This window comes from Anabas testudineus, chromosome 9 (assembly GCF_900324465.2).
Source record: "Anabas testudineus chromosome 9, fAnaTes1.2, whole genome shotgun sequence".
NCBI lineage: Eukaryota > Metazoa > Chordata > Actinopteri > Anabantiformes > Anabantidae > Anabas > Anabas testudineus.
In genome coordinates, this window is record NC_046618.1 from 28,284,378 (window position 1) to 28,302,867 (window position 18,490).

General features: G+C 43.5%; 1 protein-coding gene across 1 annotated transcript; it reads right to left on the minus strand.

Annotated features, from left to right (window-relative positions):
- Positions 1-679: 679 nt before the first annotated feature.
- Positions 680-18,490, minus strand: tgfbi (transforming growth factor, beta-induced). Its single transcript, XM_026342381.1, has 17 exons — positions 18,264-18,490; positions 16,940-17,038; positions 9,888-9,952; positions 9,527-9,684; positions 8,962-9,126; positions 8,549-8,695; positions 8,333-8,474; positions 8,039-8,251; positions 6,708-6,845; positions 6,491-6,633; positions 3,460-3,596; positions 2,985-3,112; positions 2,490-2,614; positions 2,313-2,415; positions 2,099-2,166; positions 1,665-1,689; positions 680-1,580 (listed from the first exon to the last, which is right to left on the minus strand). The coding sequence occupies exons 1-17, from the start codon at positions 18,374-18,376 to the stop codon at positions 1,519-1,521; spliced, it is 2,031 nt and encodes a 676-aa protein (XP_026198166.1). The 5' UTR covers positions 18,377-18,490; the 3' UTR covers positions 680-1,518.

Consider the following 18,490-nt stretch of genomic DNA (forward strand, 5'->3'; position numbering starts at 1 on the left):
CTACTTGATGAGTAGTGAAACGTTTCGACCTAACAATAGGGAAGTCCAGTTACCATGACTCAACTTCCAGATAAGGTCACCTGGACGTAAGTGTCACTGTATTTTTTTTTTACCTTCAACAGTGAAAACTGTTGAAAACTTTTTCTGCTTATCTTTTTTTTTATTTCTACTGACTAAAGGTTCAGTTTGTGACAGTGACTGTTCAGAAATTAAACTGAACATGCACCTGATTAATGAGACACATGAGGAACTAATTTGGACTCATGTTACCAACAGCATCAAAATCAACACTGGTTCAAATACTTGTTTTATCAGAGAAATCACTTTATTACAGCAGTTCTGATCCTTTTCTACTTAAAGTACCTACTACCACATTTACCTAGTACTTCAACTTGAGAAACAATTCTAAGTGCTACTTTTAGATCTTTGGCCAAACACCTGCCCTGACCTGAGTATTAACTGTGTGTACTTCAGTTTCTTGTACTTCCCCCAGGAGCACGATATGAGGCATTCACTGCTTCACATTAAACCCTGTAAAAAGCAGCTTGGTTTCTGCTGTTGACCTCACCTAAGTAAGTCTGCTCCTCTTTCAGTGGTGCTGAGTGTGCAGAGGAAACATGCACAGACTGCAGATGACCTAAGTCGGTGTGATGCTGTACATGAACACACAACACAAGTGTTTTCACTCCTCACAGTTCATTTTCAGTTTATTTTACAAAAAGAAATCATCAGGTCACTTTGTTCTTTTTAGCTCAAACTAAGAGAAAAACACACTTTATAAAAGTTTTTTGGTTTTGTATTTTAACAGTACACAGAAAACAAAACTCTGGGTTTAACATCAAAAACAAATTCTTGTCTTTGTTACAAACCGAAAAAAGAAAAAAATCCCCTAAAGATCCTTCACATAAACCTTTCTTCTAAACTTCTTTTTAAATTTAATTTTACTGCTTTACTACATTTCCCAGAATCCCTTGATCACAGACGGAGTAAACAAAAAGCATAAAAGCAGGAAGACAATTTAAGCAGCTGACAGCTGGGGAGTGGTCCTAAAAAGTACCAGTACAACCCTGTATTATGAAATGAGTAAAAGTACATTTCCTCCTTAAAGTACCAGATGTTCAAACACACTACACGTTGAGTTTTTAATACTGTAAAACAGAGTCTTCAGAGTAACGACAGATGAATGTGATGCAGTATAAATACTCTCTCTTTCTCTGCTGTACTGCAGTAGAAGTAGAAAGTAACAGTTTCTGACTCGACTAATTAAACCTGTGGACAGGTTGTAACATGAAGAGACCAAAGTGGACTCTGTGTTTAAGTCAAACAGAGAATCTGGTCCAGGGGCCTGTGAGACCCTTTGTCTCTGGTTCCCGCCTCCCCTGGTCCCACCAGTAATCTGTCCCTGACTGTGACTGTGACACAAACCAACAGTGTTTGAGGATTTCAGGGGGATTGTTCCTTTAATATTTGTGACCTTTGACCCTTTGGGATGAGAACCTGTTGTGTTCTTCTGTGGTTTCACTGACTCTGGTTCATCGTCCTGCTGGAGCGGCTCTGGACCACCTTCTGGAAAAGATCGTCTGAAACACAAAGAAACAGAGTGAAAACCTCATCGGTTCTTAAGAGTTCTTTTATTTTGAAGGAATTCTGTGACAGAGACTAACCGTTCCTGAAGCTGCGGAAGTCCGACTGCGAGACACAAACGGGCAAAAATAAATGATCTCGCAGCTTTGTTCTTTCATATACTGACTGTTTACCCTCGTGTCCTCTGGACGTGTCTCCGTCCTCACAGCTGGTCGCCTTTTGGTCTTTATCAAGTTTCTAACATTGTCTAACGTCCCTTATCCTTTAACGCTGCTACAGGTTGCTGATGCTGTGAGAGGACCACCTGCAGACGATGCTCAGGGCAGAAGAACCTGCTTCCACCTCTTCTGCAGGTGTTCCAGGTGAATTATCGGAGCTTCAATCGTTTAAAAATCAGCCGGGGGAAACAAAGGTGTGGACACAGACACGTCCAGTGGACAGGTGGCGCTTTACAGGTGTACCCCTGAACTGTGTGGTAAAAACTGGTCTTAAGCCTGCGCTGACAGTGTCTCACCCTGTAGGACGAGGCCGATCCGAGAGGAGCTGCCGGTGCGTCAGCCTGTTCTCGGTCCACCTTCTGAGCTGCAGAGACATGAGGACCGGCAACAGTCGGAACATTTATTCACCTCTTATCTGCAGTCAGGACTGTCAGACCTCATGAGTCCAGAGTCTGGACACTATTTAGCCTCCTCAGATTGTGAAGTCTAGTGTGTTAATGAGAGACTCACGCAGAGGTCTGATGATGCTGTTGACGGCGTGCACGACTCCGTTTGTCGCCATCAGGTCTGCGTCCACCACCGGGACCTTGTTGACGTAGACCGTGTAGTTCCGCTGAGATACAGAGAGGACAGTCAGTACCCACCTGTGGTTAAATAAAGTTATGATTGACTAAAGTGAGGACTGACCACGCCCAGCTCCAGCTTCTCCCCCTGCAGAGGTTTGAGTCTGGTGTGAGCTCCGACCCCTCCGCTGACCATTGCCCCCTCCCCCAAGTGATATCTGAGCAGAGCTGACAGCGCCTGACGGTCACCTGGGACAAGGGAGACAAACTGGTCAAATGTCTGTTTATTTAAAAGTTTACTCCATGGACTGGACGCCCCCCGCCCCCAGTAACCTGCACCACAGCACCACCTGAACCTTGTCTTTATTAGGCTGAGACTGAAACCGTCCTCACGTGTGCAGCAGCTCACACAGTTTATACAAAAGCTGAGTCACATAAACACTGAACGTTCAGACCAAAGAAGGAGCCGAGTCCATCCACCGGGGTCGGACTGCGTGTTGTCTAAACGATGCAGACGCAGTGAACTGAAGCACAAATCTGATTTTACTAGATTCATCTTACTAGTCTGCTGTCATTTCTACCAACAAGCAGTACTTAAACTTTTCAGTACTTCTCTCACCCATCGTGTCGAGCTCGGGGTGGGCTGCTGTGCCGAAGGCGTCGTTGGTGGGGGCGAAGAAGGTGAGCGTCCTCTGCTGGGTCAGCAGCTCTGTCATACCTGCAGCCTGGATGGCACCGACCAGGACACTAGAAAGAAACAAGGTTGGTTTATTTCTTACACCTTGGATGGGTGGGAACTGTTAGGTTCACTTCTTCTCATGTTAATGAAACAAACATCGGTTTTCTACCATCTAACTGGACAAAGATCAACGACACTGATAAATCATGACCTGTAAAAAACTTGACATTAAGATGTGCTTAGTCTCCGCTTACTGTATTCATAAACCAATAGACTGTCTGTCAGTCATCCAGTCCCATGTTTTCCTTGCTATCAACTTCAGAAAAGTTCCCTGTCCTGGATCTGAAGAGCACCTGATCCAGCTGCACGTTGACGTGAACACCTTCAGGTAAAGTCTGGCTGTGTACGCCCTCACCTGAAGCGGTCGTCAGCTTTCAAGACGTCCATGATGGTTCCCATCGGCGGAGAGAGGACTCTGTTCACAGTGAAGAGGGAGGAGTAGCGTCCGGTCTTGTCGTGGGCTGCGATGCAGGCGTTCTCAATGCAGAGGTTCTACAAACACGGACAAATCCGATACTATGTAATAAAATAAGAGCTGAGACCAAACACCTGGGACACGTTATGAAGTCGACACAGAATCAGTTTCTCTTCTTTTGCAGAGTTTGACGTCTACAAAGTGTGGAGTAATCGCACATAAATTCACTGTGACTCCAGCTTCACCTTCCTTCAGAAAACCTCAACCGTAAACAGCGGAGGAAACTTGTGATGTCACATTGTAGCTTTTTCTCTTCTGAACATTTTGAGGTTCGTCCGATATGATCCAGTTCAAGAGTTGGATCAACAACAGGACGTTTCCTCTTTGATTTACTTTGAAGTATTCTGAGTTCATTAGTCACTGTTTACAGTGTTTACTGTGAAGATCGATTGTTTTTCAGAATAAATGTGATTTATCAGAAACATGGACTTACTCTGAAACTAGACAATTTCTTTCAGATTATTAAAATCACATCTGCACAGATGTTTCAGTCCTGACAGTCTAAACACAGTATCTGACAGATCAATGATCAATCGTAGATCTTGGGTTTCTATTTACTGATTAATGTTTTACATCATTCATCATTTGTCTTATTGCAATCGTTATTTTATTAACATGTTGAAATTCCCTGTATGTGGTAAAGAAATCTAAATTTGAATCAACTTAATTGTTAATTATTCAGTGAACCTTATTCTTATCGTCTTTTCCTTTTTACATTTTATCTTTATATAACCATACTCATGGCTGGAATTCTTCTGCAGCTGAAGAAATTAAAAGCTCAAAGCACGTCATTTTACAAATTATTATCTCTAATGTCCACTTTTATGCTGATGACACTGTTTTATCAGTCTCTTTATCAGCTCATTATACCAACTTTCGATGTAATACAGACTAAACTATTTGTATTTACATTTGTAATTCCTTTTCTACTATAAAACTTTTTCAGGGGAATTCGTTTTTTCCATTTAAGTACAGAAACTTGATCTCATACAGACAGCGTGCCTCAACAAAGGATTAAACACAAAAATACACATAGTAAATAATGTATCTGTCTAATGTGACACTGAGACTGAGAGAAAGTGTCATGTTCTGTTCAGTTTTGATCTGGATCACATCTGGAATCGTGCTGAGAGCATTTAGTCCAAAGAACATAAAAAGTCAAATCTCAGAAATATGGAATTAAACAGTAAAAATGTCTTCGTTTTCTCCAGCACAAACCAACGTGCTGATGGAAAGGAGCTGAAACATTTCAATCTGTCTTTGTAGTCAACATCATGTCCCTGACAGCAGCCATTTAGTCACACACAAATGGTGTCTGGAAAGATTTAGCAGCCGTGGGAAACAGGAAACTTCTTGTGGTCCACAGGATTCATTACTGAGCAGAAATGTGAGCTGGCCACGGTCCTGGACCTGAAGCTCATGGAGCCACAATAAAGGGAGAGACCACCTCATGTCTTTGTGTGATCATATAGCATCACATCCCAAAGCGCCAGTACCAGCATGGTAGAAAAGTGCTATATAAGTGCATTTACCATTTAAAATAACCCACTGTGTCCTCAGTTTTTAACTTGGAGTAGAATTATCACCTTTGATAGTTTCAACATTAAAACAGTAGAAGTCACGGCAGAGCTGCTGCGTTCCGATCGTCTTCGACTGCACCTAATAAAATGGCCGTTCAGTGCACAATGAAGTCATGAAGGAGGAATGAGACTGAACGTAAACAGCAGCCTGAAGGCTGCAGTCTTGTTCTCATCAGTCTCTGACTGATGCTACTTCGGAAAACCACAACACAGCCTCGTCCCGGTGTCCCCTACGTGCAGACCTTGATATTCTTTGGTTGTGTGATTTCTGCTTGACATTCTGTGCACGACGTCAACACCACATGTGGTCGGAGTAAAGAGGCTGTGGTGCAGGACGTGCACGTAGTTGTGCAGACATAACATTTCTAACATTCAGAATTTTCTCAAAATACAAATGATGTTTTCTCTCTGACGCATTAACTTGCATGATATCAACCTTACAACCCAAGCTCCTCAGGGTTTTAACCACGTGTAACAGTTATTAATGAAAAGCAGACACGAACTCTGTGACCTGAGGCTCCGACAATATTTGTGGCCAATGAAAACAGATCCTCTGCCCGATCCGCCCGGAGACAGATGACACCGTGAGACAGGCTCCGACTGAAACTCTGTTTCTCATGCGCTGCAGCAAATTGTGGACGTCCTCGTTTAAGCAACGTCACAGCGACAACATCAGAACAAAGGAGATAACATAATAAAACAATCTGAAGGAACGTGGAACAAGTCTGAGGTCGGCTTCTCTGAATTTATCTCAAAACCACTGCCAACCACTGTCCAAACCACTATTTCTAATGTCAGGAACAGATTAACATCCTGTCAACATCAAATGTAAAGCTACAACTTTTTCTCGTGCTGAGACGGATCCATGAACCAGACCTGCTGCAGACAGACACTAGAGAACTGCCGAACCACTACACCCAGTTTCTGCCTCCCAGATAAACCAGGAACCACAGCTTCACCTGCCACAGCCAGGTGTCAGCCTCAGTTTTCAGTCATAACTAATGTGTTACACAGGGATCATGTGGTCTCACAGATGCACTGTACAGGTTATTGTCAGACCTTCAGAACCAGTCCTTACGAGTCCTTGGTAACTGCGCTCTGGTGAAGCTGGAGTTCTGGGGATTTGTTACTCTGTTGTGAATCAGGACCAGAAGCCTAGCTCTTACAAGTTGGTGTCATGGTCATGTGGACATGCTAAAGCACTAAATAATAAAACTCTTAGATTCTCTATTGTCCTTTACGTCTGGTAGTAAACTGACTGTGCCGTCCTGAGAACCAAAGAACCGTCCTGACGACCAAAGACCCGTCCTCTATACAACTTAGATTCTTACATTTCTGTAGACAAAGACTCGTAGTTTAAGTCCTCCCAGAGTCTCCAGTTCCTGACCGTGATACAGAGACTTGGAGGACAGCTGCTCCTTCAGGATGTGGTTTGTCATCAGCTTCCTCAGGTCAGGGGTCATTGTTAGGCTGCCTGTGGAACAGATGGACAGGTAAACTCCAGGTAAACTCCAGGTAAGTTAGACTTAATGTGCTGTGGCAGATTACCTTTGAAGGCTCTGTCCAGAGGAGCCAGCATGGTCAGAGCCTCGGATCCTGTCAGGTGGGGGCTCAGACCTGCCTCAACAAACAGTCTGGTCGCCGTGGCAACAGAGGAACCTTCAGCAAGCTCCATGAGAGTTTTAGCTGCAAAACAGACAAGAACAAAATCACAGTGAGACTGATTCTGTTGTTTTAATCCTTGTTTCACGGAGAGTTCAGCTCTGCGGTGTCAGACCAAATATTTCTCCAAGAGAGGAGACAGGAGGCAGAGCTGGAGCTAGCAGAGCTAAAGATGTTGAGGTTCTTTTTGAGAGCAACGAGGATGGACAGGATCAGGAATGAGTACCATCAGAAGGACAGTCCAGAGGATGCAGAGGATAAGGCTAATTGGAGGCAGATGACTTCAATGCCATTCAATTTTATTTGTATAGCGCCAAATCACAACAGTCGTCTCAAGGCACTTTACAGTGTTTAAGGACCTTACAAATAGAACTGTATACTGAATTATATAGACAACACAATAATCATATTTGAGCAAGCTTCAGGCAGCAGTGGAGAGGAAAAACTCCCTTTGGAAGGAACCCTTCAGCAGAACCAGGCTCATAGTGGGCGGCCATCTGCCTCGACCGGTTGGGGTGAGTGGAAAGAGAAGAGAGAAAAGAACAGCAGGCAACAAAACTACAACCAAAAACACCAGACAGGTTGGTTCCAAGACGGAGAACAGAGAGAGGGAGACAGAGAGGAGGAAACACAACTATAGGAGAGAGAAGACGAGTTAATGAAAGAGAGGAGCTCAGTTTATCAGTAGAGGTCCCCCAGCAGACTAAGCTATATCAGCAGAACTAAGAGATGGTTCAGAGTCACCTGATCCACCTCTGACTATAAGATTTATAAAAAAGGAAAGTTTTAAGTCTAGTCTTAAATGTAGAGAGGGTGTCTGCCTCCAGAACCTGAACTAGGAGCTGGTTCCACAGGAGAGGGGCTTAATAGCTAAAGGCTCTGCCTCCCATTCTACATCTGGAAACTTTAGTAACCACAAGTAAACCTGCAGCCTGAGAACGGAGAGTTCTGCTTAGAAAATATTGAACTATGAGGTCTTTGAGATAAGATGGAGCCTAATTATTAAGTGCTTTATATCATTTGCTGTGGCGACACCTGAAAGGGAACAGCTGAATGAAGTCTCACTGGGTTTCTGTGTTTCTGCTGTAGTGAAGGAGATGATGTGATCAGATGTGCTTTCTAGTTCAAAAAGTCTTAATTGATCGACGGCAGTAACCAGTAACTAGCATCAGAGGAAATATTGGCTGCTGAGACAGTAGTGTTCGCAGCATCAGTACCTGAGTCAGGGATAAGCAGCTCATTGATGTAGTGGACAACTCCGTTGGTTCCCAGCTGGTCCTTCTTGATGATGATGGCCTTTCCATTCAGAGTCATCTGGTCCCCGTCACAGCCGACCTCCAGCACAGTGCCCTGAAGAGTCTCCATCGGAGTCCCCGACACAATGGACTCTGCACAATGCATGTGCTTCAGGATGTGGTAGTTCAGCAGGTCTGGGGGGACAGGGACAGATGTTTACAGATGCTGTAAATCAGAAAGACACATTGAGGATCAGAGAGCCTGCTGCTGGTCACCTCTTAGAGCTACAGGATCTCCCAGGATCCTGTTCAGGGTATCCTGGGGAATCTTCTCGAAGGCCTCATTGGTGGGAGCGAAGACGGTGTATTGACCGTCGTTCTCCAACATGCTGGTGAGACCTGCGGCGGCGACAGCCGTCTGAAACACAGCACAGAAACTCAGAGACTGGTCCACAACGTGAAATATTTCGATTGACTGATTGATGTTCTCACACGCAGCGTCTCCAAGTTGTCGTCAACATCAATGATCGTCTGCACGTTGTTGGAGATGGCGGTGATGACGCGGTCGACCACGTGCACAATGCCATTGGTGGCGTGTTGGTCAGGTTTAATCAGACGAGCGCAGTTCACCGTCACAACCTAAAAAGTAGGGAGTCTGTTAACGTGTAGAGTTACTGACCTGATCAATGGGTTAGAGAACACACCCTAGGAACCACAAGTAACACGTACTGCAGCATGTTACAACATGTGAGGTGATGTGTAGGAGCCAGTACAGTGTGTGTGTGTGTGTGTGTCATATTGCATACAGTATATCACAGTGTATGTTACCATATGTTCCAGTGTGTGTTACAGTGTGTTAACATCTATATGGTTGTGGTGTGTGTGTTTTTGTGTTTGTCACTGACCCCGTTGCTGTAGTGGTGGATGTGAACAGGGAATTCCTGGTACATGGAGGGGAAGGAGGATCCGTGCTTCAGCTCCTCAGAGGTCAGCCTGCGGTTCACCATGTGGTAATGAAGAGCGTTCAGCAGCTCGATGTTCACGTTGCTCACCAGAGCGTCCAGAATCTCCTGCACCACGTTGACAACCAACACAATGCACAGTCAGCAAGAACAGAGAAATACTCATCACTGTGCAGAGAAAACTAATCTGTGAAGTTCGCTGTAAATTAACAGAACGTTTGTCGCCATGGTATCATTGTTTACGGATGATGATGAACTCCAGTCACTGCAGTGGTGGTTTGGGGTCAATGAGGGGTTACAGATACATTCTGTCTTTAGGGAAAGGTATTAGTTGCAGTAAGCAGACTGTTTGGAACAGTTGTTTGGGCTTTTCCTAAAACATTAATTAATTGATTATATCAGTGTAGTTTGTATCAGACAAACAGCAGCAAAGGGAGCATTTGTTGAGACTAGATTAAGCGCGAATAAATTCCCCTTGCAGTGCTGTATGGGGATGTGTGGGACTGACTGCAGGCAGGGCGGCCCAGGCCTGGTTACTCGGGGCGAAGAAGGTAAAGCTTCCCGGACCCTCAATCTCATCCCTCAGTTGGGCTCGATCAGAGTACACCTGAGTGGTGGAGGCTCCGACTACACCCAGAGTGTTGTAGATGTTCACCAGAGGCAGCGCTGCAAAGATAGAGACGTGCTGTGAACCGAGAACCGGGCAGCTGCAGCTAAAATAAGAAGGAATAAATCCTGGTGGTTTTAAAACTGTACACACAGACCTGTGTCAGCAGAAACTAGTCAACACATCATCACCCTTTAATCATTTCCACAAATGTTGCTGTTTTGGGCATGTTCTGTGTTGTGTGTGGGGTCAGAGGTCATACCTGCAGGACAGCCCTTCTCTCCAGGAATCCTCTCATAACCCGGACAGCACTCATAGGTGATCACCCTGCGGGAACACACAGACAGAATCAATCCGAAATCAGAAACTCTTCTTAGGTCTTCGTGTCTTTGTGCTTGATCGTCTGTTTACTGTTCAAACTGTTCCACCTTCTCCTTCCTCCAGTTCTGTCCGACCTGAGATGGAAACAGTTTTCGATAAAAACACTTCTACCTTGATTCCTTCTCGTTTAGACACATGTATTCTGTCTTACTACGACTGACTTTCATGCCTCTTCTTTCCAGAGGAAACCTCCACCTCTCCAGCTGTTCCTCTACCTGCTCTCTACTCTCACTGCAAATCACAATGTCATCCACAAACATCATTGTCCAGGGAGATTCCTGTCTGACCTCATCTGTCAACCTGTCCATCAGCATAGCAAACAAGAAGGGACTCAAAGCTGATCCTTGGTGTAGTCCCACCTCCACCTTGAACTCCTCTGTCTGATCTATAGCACATCTCACCACCGTCATACTTCTCTCATACATGTCCTGAACTAGTCTGATGTACTTCTCTGCCACTCCCGACGACCTCATACAGTACCACAGCTCCTCCCTCGGCACCCTGTCATACGCCTTCTCTAAATCTACAAAGACACAATGCAGCTCCTTCTGACCATCTCTGTACTTTTCCATCAACATTCTCAAAGCAAAAATGGCATCAGTGGTGCTCTTACGGGGCATGAAACCATACTGCTGCTCACAAATCTCCACCTTCTTCCTAAGCCTGGCTTCCACTACTCTTTCCCACAGCTTCATTGTGTGGCTCATCAACTTTATTCCTCTGTAGTTGCTGCAGTTCTGCGTGTCAACCTTGTTCTTAAAGATCGGAACCAGAACACTTCTCCTCCATTCCTCAGGCATCTTCTCACTCTCTAGAATTCTGTTGAACAAACTGGTTAGAAACTCCACTGCTGTCTCTCCTAAGCACTTCCACACCTCCACAGGTACGTAATCAGGACCAACAGCCCCTCCACTCTTCATCCTTTTCAGAGCCTTCCTAACCTCATCCTTTCCAATCTCTGTTATTTCCTGCTCCACAACATCTTCCTCCCTTCTTTCCCTGTCATTTTCCTCATTCATCAGCTCGTCAAAATACTCCTTCCATCTTTTCTGCACACTCTCCTGTGTTGTTTATCACATCTCTGTCCTTAATCACCCTTATATGTTGCACGACCTCCCTATCTCTATCTCTCTGTCTGGTTAGCCTGTACAAGTCCTTCTCTCCTTCCTTTGTGTCTAACCTGTGATACAGCTCATCGTAAGCTTTCTGTTTGGCCTTTGCCACCTCAACCTTCTACCAATATAGTGAATATATTGATAGAAGCATGTTGTCTTCACTCTACGTTGCTCTTCCTTGTACTCCTGTCTACTTTCCTCAGTCCATTCAACATCCCACTTCCTTCTAGCCAACCTCTTCCTCTGGACGCATTCCTGTACTTCCTCATTCCACCACCAAGTGTCTTTACCTTCGTTCCTCCTTCCAGATGACACACCTAGCACCTTCCTACCTGTTTCCCTGATAACTTCTGCTGTAGTTTCCCAGTCATCTGGAAGCTCATCCTGACCACCCAGAACCTGTCTCAACTTCTGTCTGAATTCCTCACAAGTTTCTTCATTCTTTAACTTCCACCACTTGGTCTTCTTTTCTGTCTTCCCTCTCTTCTTCTTCCTGACCTCCAGAGTCATCTTACACACCACCATGCGGTGCTGTCTGGCTACACTCTCTCCTACCACCACTTTGCAGTCACTAACCTCTCTCAAATGACCTCCTCTACATAGGATGTAGTCCACCTGCGTACTCCTACCTCCACTCTTGTATGTCACTCTGTGTTCCTCTCTCTTCTGGAAGTAAGTGTTGACTACAGCCATTTCCATCCTCTTAGCAAAGTCCACCACCATCTGTCCTTCCAGATTCCTTTCCTTCACACCAAACCTGCCCATCACCTCCTCATCACCTCTGTTGCCCTCACCAACATGCCCATTAAAGTCTGCTCCAACAACTAGTCTCTCTCCTCTGGGGATACTCTCTATGGCCTCATCAAACCCATTCCAGAATCTCTCCTTCTCTTCTAACTCACACCCACTTGTGGAGCATACCCACTGATTACATTCATCATCACTCCTTCAATTTCTAGCTTTAGGCTCATCACCCTGTCTGAGACTCTTTTCACCTCTAGAACATTGTTCACAAACTCCCCCTTCAGGATCACTCCTACCCCGTTTCTCTTCCTATCCACACCATGGTAGAACAGTTTGTATCCTCCTCCAATACTACGTGCCTTGCTGCCCTTCCACCTTGTCTCCTGCACACACAGTACATCTACCTTCCTTCTCTCCATCAAGTCTGCTAGCTCTCTGCCTTTCCCTGTCATTGTGCCAACGTTAAGAGTCCGTATTCTCAAACCTATGCTTCTGCCTTTACCCTTCTCTCTCTGACCACAAACCCTTCTGCCTCCCCTCTTTCTTTGACTAACAGTAGTCTAATTTTCACCGGAACCCTGTAGGTTGGTAGCGGTCGTTGTTAACCCGGGCCTCGACCGATCCGGTATGAAAGTCGATTCGCATGGTTATTTTGGCACTTTGGCATTTGGTCACTGGTTTGCAAACCCTGTGGCTAGATTCTACTGGAAATTAGATAATAAATTAAAATACCAGTTTCTCAGCTTCACAGAGAAGAGAAGAAGTTTAATGTCTTCATCCAGAGAGGCCTGTCTGAAAAGGAGATGTCAGTTTAAAGAACAGAAATCTAGCAGCTAGATCAACGTATCTCTCCACTCTCATAGAAAACAACAAAAATAACCCTAGATTTTTATTTAATACAGTAGCCAAATTAACTAGAAAGAAAACCACTGCAGATATCTCCACAACAACGTTGTGCAGTAGTGAGGACTTCGTGAACTTTTTCACTAACAAAATTGTGAATATAAGGCATAAAATTCAGGCTTTAAAACCACACAATTTAGTTGACGCAGATGATAAACTAACCACAGCAGATCAGTACCTAGAATACTTTCACTCATCTCTTCTGCAAAATCATCAACTTGTACATTAGACCCTACACCGACTTTCCAAAACAGAAAATAGAACCCCTGATGAAAATAATCAATTCTCCACTCAGCTGTGGGTATGTTCCAAAGTCTTTTAAATTAGCAGTTATTAAACCGCTAATTAAGAAACCTGATCCCGACCCCTGTTAGCTGTCCAATTACAGGCCGATATCAAACCTCCCCTTTATCTCCAAGATTCTCGAAAAGATAGTAGCGGGGCAGTGATCATCGTATCTACACTAACTCAGTTAGGATTTAGGCCTCATCACAGCACAGAGACAGCACTTGTTAAAGTAGTAAATTACCTCCTATTGGCCTCTGTCAGGGTAGCGTCACTATGCTTGTGCTACTCGACCTCAGTGCAGCTTTTGACACCATTGACCATAGTATTCTCCTTCACAGACTAGAAAATGTTGTTGGAATTAAGGGAACGGCCCTCTCCTGGCTTAGGTCCTATTTAACTGATCGTTATCAGCATGTAGATCTAAATGGCGATTAGTGGAGTTTGGTGTTCCACAGGGTTCAGTTCTCATGTATAAACTAATTAAAAATACGATTCAACCATAACCTCACTGGTTGGTGAAGGTGAAGTGGTGATTTTAGTTTTAATGAGGTGGAGACATGAAACTACACAGTAAACGGTAAAATGGATTCTCATTTAAATTTAGTCTAGCTCTGACTTGGGTTCAGGTCTCAGCTCTCCAGTTCCTTCACCTCTGTCAGCAGCAGCTCATTGAATAAGATCAAATGAAATGTCTGAGACAGAGAAAGGGCAGCAGTAAAATGCTACTGAGAGCATGTGCACACACTGCTCTGATTATCAAACCAGATGGAAACTCGGCTCTCCTAAAACAAACAAAGATGGTGGCTGTGGACGCCTGACAAAACAAACAGAGCGAGGTCACAGTAATTTACCTGCTGGGGTCAAAGCACTCGAGGGAAACCTTTCAGAAACATCCAGTAGAGAAAACTGTGCTGTGTTGGCTCTGACAGCAGAGCATTTGTCTTTACTCAGTTTGCTTCTGTCTGAAGAAAAGGTTTCACTCAAACAGGAAACTGCTGCAAACTAAAGCAAACCCCAGAAGAATGTCTGAAAAAGTTTAAATTACATTTCCACAGATGCCAGACAGCAACAGACATTAGAGTAAGTCTCTAAAATGACTTTTCTCACTTTGAAGGAGAAATAATTTATCTCAGTGGTAAGTTGAGACCGGTTGGACCTTGTGTGTCAGAGCGTTCAGTTCTTCCAACAGCTTCACTTCCTACATAAACTCTCACTTCCTCTTTTTTCAGATGTGTCCTGATGTGAGCTGAAAAAAACCTGGTTGTTGACTTTGAGGACGTTTAAACATCCTGACAATGAAACACATGTGACTGAGAAACGCCTGAATGCATGTATGGCAGGAGAGAACAGACAGGAAAGACAAAGAAGGAAGAGAAAGAGATGGAGGAGAGGACGGGAAAAGGAAAACAACAGATAAACTGAAAAATAAACTGAAGAAAACCGTCTCCATGGTAACACATTAATCATTTCTGATAGTTCCTGTTAAAATGCTGAAGCAGCTGTTTCCGTGGCAGCAACAAAACAGATCAACCAAACATAAAGTTCGACTGAAAACAGCAACACCGACTAAACGAAGCAGCTTCAAACATCAGCATTGATTATGACGCCCAACCTGCCTCACAACTGTAAAATACAGATAAATAAAACGCACCACACATGAAGGAAGCAGCATTTGAATTCATTTTACAGTTGTCAAGTCACAAAGCTGCTGCTATTCTTAAAAACATTGACATAACCGACAGTCAGAGTGTGTGCTGTGGCATTCAGGTGAAGTTGATCACTGCACAAACGAACAGGAAACTGTCAGGTGTTGGTGAAGCTGCTGAACTGGTGGTCCAACATTGAGCCGGAGCACAGCTACATCGCTCACTCTGTGTGGAACAAGAAGGCAGAGGCTGGTGCCACAGTGGAAACAAATCCTCATGTCTTCCAAATCCATTTCACTCATAAAGACAAAGTTTTAAACAAACTGAACCTGTTCTCTTCTAAAACTCTCAGACTCTGTGAAATGACAAGCGGCTTCTGTCCTAACTTTAAAACCGGCCTCTTAAATCTTTAGGCCTTGATTGAGCCTCCTCCTGAGTCATGTTCATTGCTCAGCAGGGACACAGTAAGCTGTGTTCCACTCAAGAATGCGCTTATTGTGGGACTCAGCAGCTCGTTTCCTCTGCGGCTCCACACACGCCACCACAAAACCATTTCTCATTTCTCAGCTCTGGTGTTCAACATGGTGATGTGAAGGTTTTTTTTGGCTTCAGCAGGTTTCTGTGGTAACAGTATTTACATTTAGATTTAGATTTACATTTACATTTAGTCATTTATCAGACGCTTTTATCCAAAGCGACTTACAAGTGAGGAACAAGGCAAGCAAACAAAATCTATAGTAACTGTAGTAACAGTATCTGTAGTAACGGTGTCTGTAGTAATTGTATCAGTGGTAACGGTATTAAAAGTAACAGCATCTGTTGTAACAGTATCATTGGTAACGGTATCTGTAGTAACAGTATCAGTGGTAACAGTATTAAAATTAACAGTATCTGTAGTAACAATATCTGTGGTAACGGTATCTGTGATAACAGTATCAGTGGTAACAGTATTTATAGTAACAGTATCTGTGGTAACAGTATTTATAGTTACAGTATCTGTGGTAACAGTATCTGTAGTAACGGTGTCTGTAGTAACAGTATCTGTAGTAACAGTGTCTGTAGTAATTGTATCTGTAGTAACAATATCTGTAGTAACAGTATCTGTGATAACGGTATCTGCAGTAACAGTTTCCATAGTAATTGTATCTGTGGTAACAGTATCTGTAGTAACGGTGTCTGTAGTAATTGTATCTGTATTAACAGTATGTGTCGTAACAGTATCTGTAGTAACGGTGTCTGTAGTAATTGTATCTGTAGTAACAGTATCTGTATTAACGGTGTCTGTAGTAACGGTGTCTGTAGTAATTGTATCTGTAGTAACAGTATCTGTATTAACGGTGTCTGTAGTAACGGTGTCTGTAGTAATTGTATCTGTAGTAACAGTATCTGTGGTAACGGTATCTGTAGTAATGGTATCTGTGGTAATAGTATCTGTGATAACAGTATCTGTAGTTACGTATCTGTGGTAACGGTATTAATAGTAACAGTATCTGTAGTAACAGTTTCATTGGTAACGGTATCTGTAGTAATGGTATCTGTGGTAACGGTATGTGTGGTAACGGTATCTGTGGTGACATTATCTGTAGTAATAGTATCTGTGGTAACACTGTCTGTAGTAATTGTATCTGTAGTAACAGTGTCTGTGGTAACGTATCTGTGGTAACGGTATGTGTGGTGATGGTAACAGTATATGTAGTAGCAGTGTCTGTGGTGACAGATAACCACTCTACCAGCTGATGGTAACATCTGTCAGAACACAGCAGCAGTGACATGTTCAAAGCTTCGGACTGATCGAGTCCTTTCCATGAACCCTGCAGACAAACTCACACTGATGGTTCTTCGGAAGTTACATAAGATGTGAGGACGCCTCCAGAGGGGGACATTCCTCAGTCCTCTAAACACAAGCTATCTTCGAATCAAACTGTGTGAAGTCCAGAAACAGATTTGGAAGAAGAAATGAGTCGTGAGACCAGATTCAATTCAATTCAATTCAATTCAATTCAATTCAATTCAATTCAATTCAATTCAATTTTTAGTTGTATAGCTCTTTTAACAATTGTCATTGTTAACATTGTTAACCAAAGAAACTATGGAAGTTCATATGAACAGTGAATGAGTATGAATCATAATAAACAGACCAGAAACAGATCTTCTCAAACAGGGGCACAGAAATGGGTAAAGAAAAGGTAGAGCTGAGTCCCTGAAATCTGTTTTGAATGGGTCGAGATCAGACTCACGTGGGTTTTCCACAGATCTTGCGATGGTACCACTGTTTGCAGTTGGTGAAATATTTCCTTTCTGTGCCTTTAATCTTCAGCATGGCACAAACGTTGGGTCTGAAAGAGATGAAAGAAGCATAGGAACAAGTCAGGAGATGAGCAGTCTGTTAAAGGTTCGAGAAACCGTACTGCAGAAAACAGAGAAACTGAAGTTGACAAACAACTGATCAGTATTTTACAGCTTCTGCTGCATCAGCTGAGAAATGTGACAATGATGAGATGATGTTTTAGCCAGTTAAATACTTTCAGACAGAGGAGGCTGCTGTGACTAGGAACATAAATCATTATTATTTATTCATTGATAACTGATTATTATAAATTAATAAAACCATATTATTTATTTATAATATTTCTCCTACGTTAGCTTCTCTCCATTGGCTCCCTGTAAAAACCACAATAGAGTTTAACACTTCTCCTCACATATAAATCACTTAATAATCAAGCTCCATCTTATCTTATGTATGTTTTCCTAGCAGAACACTGCTTTCTACTCTCTTTCTTTCTCTTTCCACTTACTCCAACCGGTCAAGGCAGATGGCCGCCCACCCTGAGCCTGGTTCTGCTGGAGGTTTCTTCCTCTAACGGGAGTTTTTCCTCTCCTCTGTCTCCTGGTGCTGCTCAGTGGGGTTGTTGGGTTTTCTATATAATTCTGTATAATGGTATCCTGTGTACGGTCTTATCCTTAAACACTGTAAAGTGCCTTGAGATGAATTCTGCGCTATACAAATAAAACTGAACTTAATTTCTGGCAACCACTCATTCAGATTGAGCTCCTTAAAGTCACTGGTTCCACCTTAAAGTTCATTTTATGGTGGTCTTACGGTTCTGTTCATGCAGCTCTGGTACCAACCTGAAAATAAAAACTCCTCGAAGACGAAAGAAAACTGTAAATGAACAGAAAAGGAAACACGCGTGAAGAATGAAGCAGAGGGACAGAAGTACTACAGTTCTCTGCCATTATGAGGTATTTCTACTTGTAGTATTTGGAATATTTTCTGCTACCTCGTACTTCATTCCGATAGAAAAGTTACTGAAAGGACGATGATCAACAAATAAAATGTTAAAATCAGCTGCAACATCACAGTGTAACAAACAAATCAATCATTAATGAGTAAGTATCAAAAGTAGTACTTTTACTCGAGTAACATTTGAATGAAGGACTTTTTCCTGATACTTTAACTTCAGGAGTAACGTTACTTCATCCACCTCTCAGAGTTCACTCTGAAGACCAGTCCTGCAGAGACCTGGACCTACTGCAGCTGACCGACTCTTAGTAACTCACCCCTGCTGCCGGCCTCGGATCCGGCTGTGCTGCAGAACCGACTGGTACGGAGACCGGGCCACGCACACGGTCAGAACCAGAGACAGACCCAGAGCCAGCACGCACACGTTCATCTTCGGTTTCTGCTGAAAGAGTCCAAATCCCCCTGCTTTCTCTCCTTCTCTCTTTCTTCTTCTTCTTCTTCTTCTTCTTCGACCTCCTCCGCAGCCCGCGGTCCCTCCAGGATC

What these genes read in the sequence shown, in the direction of transcription:
- tgfbi (XM_026342381.1), bottom strand. Translation starts at nt 18,376, where the DNA reads ATGAACGTGTGCGTGCTGGCTCTGGGTCTGTCTCTGGTTCTGACCGTG. An exon ending in AGAGAAGGGCTGTCCTGCAG is followed by an intron (nt 9,685 to 9,887) that starts GTATGACCTCTG and finishes CTATCTTTGCAG; the next exon opens with CGCTGCCTCTGGTGAACATC. An exon ending in CAGCATCATCAGACCTCTGC is followed by an intron (nt 2,167 to 2,312) that starts GTGAGTCTCTCA and finishes ATGTCTCTGCAG; the next exon opens with CTCAGAAGGTGGACCGAGAA.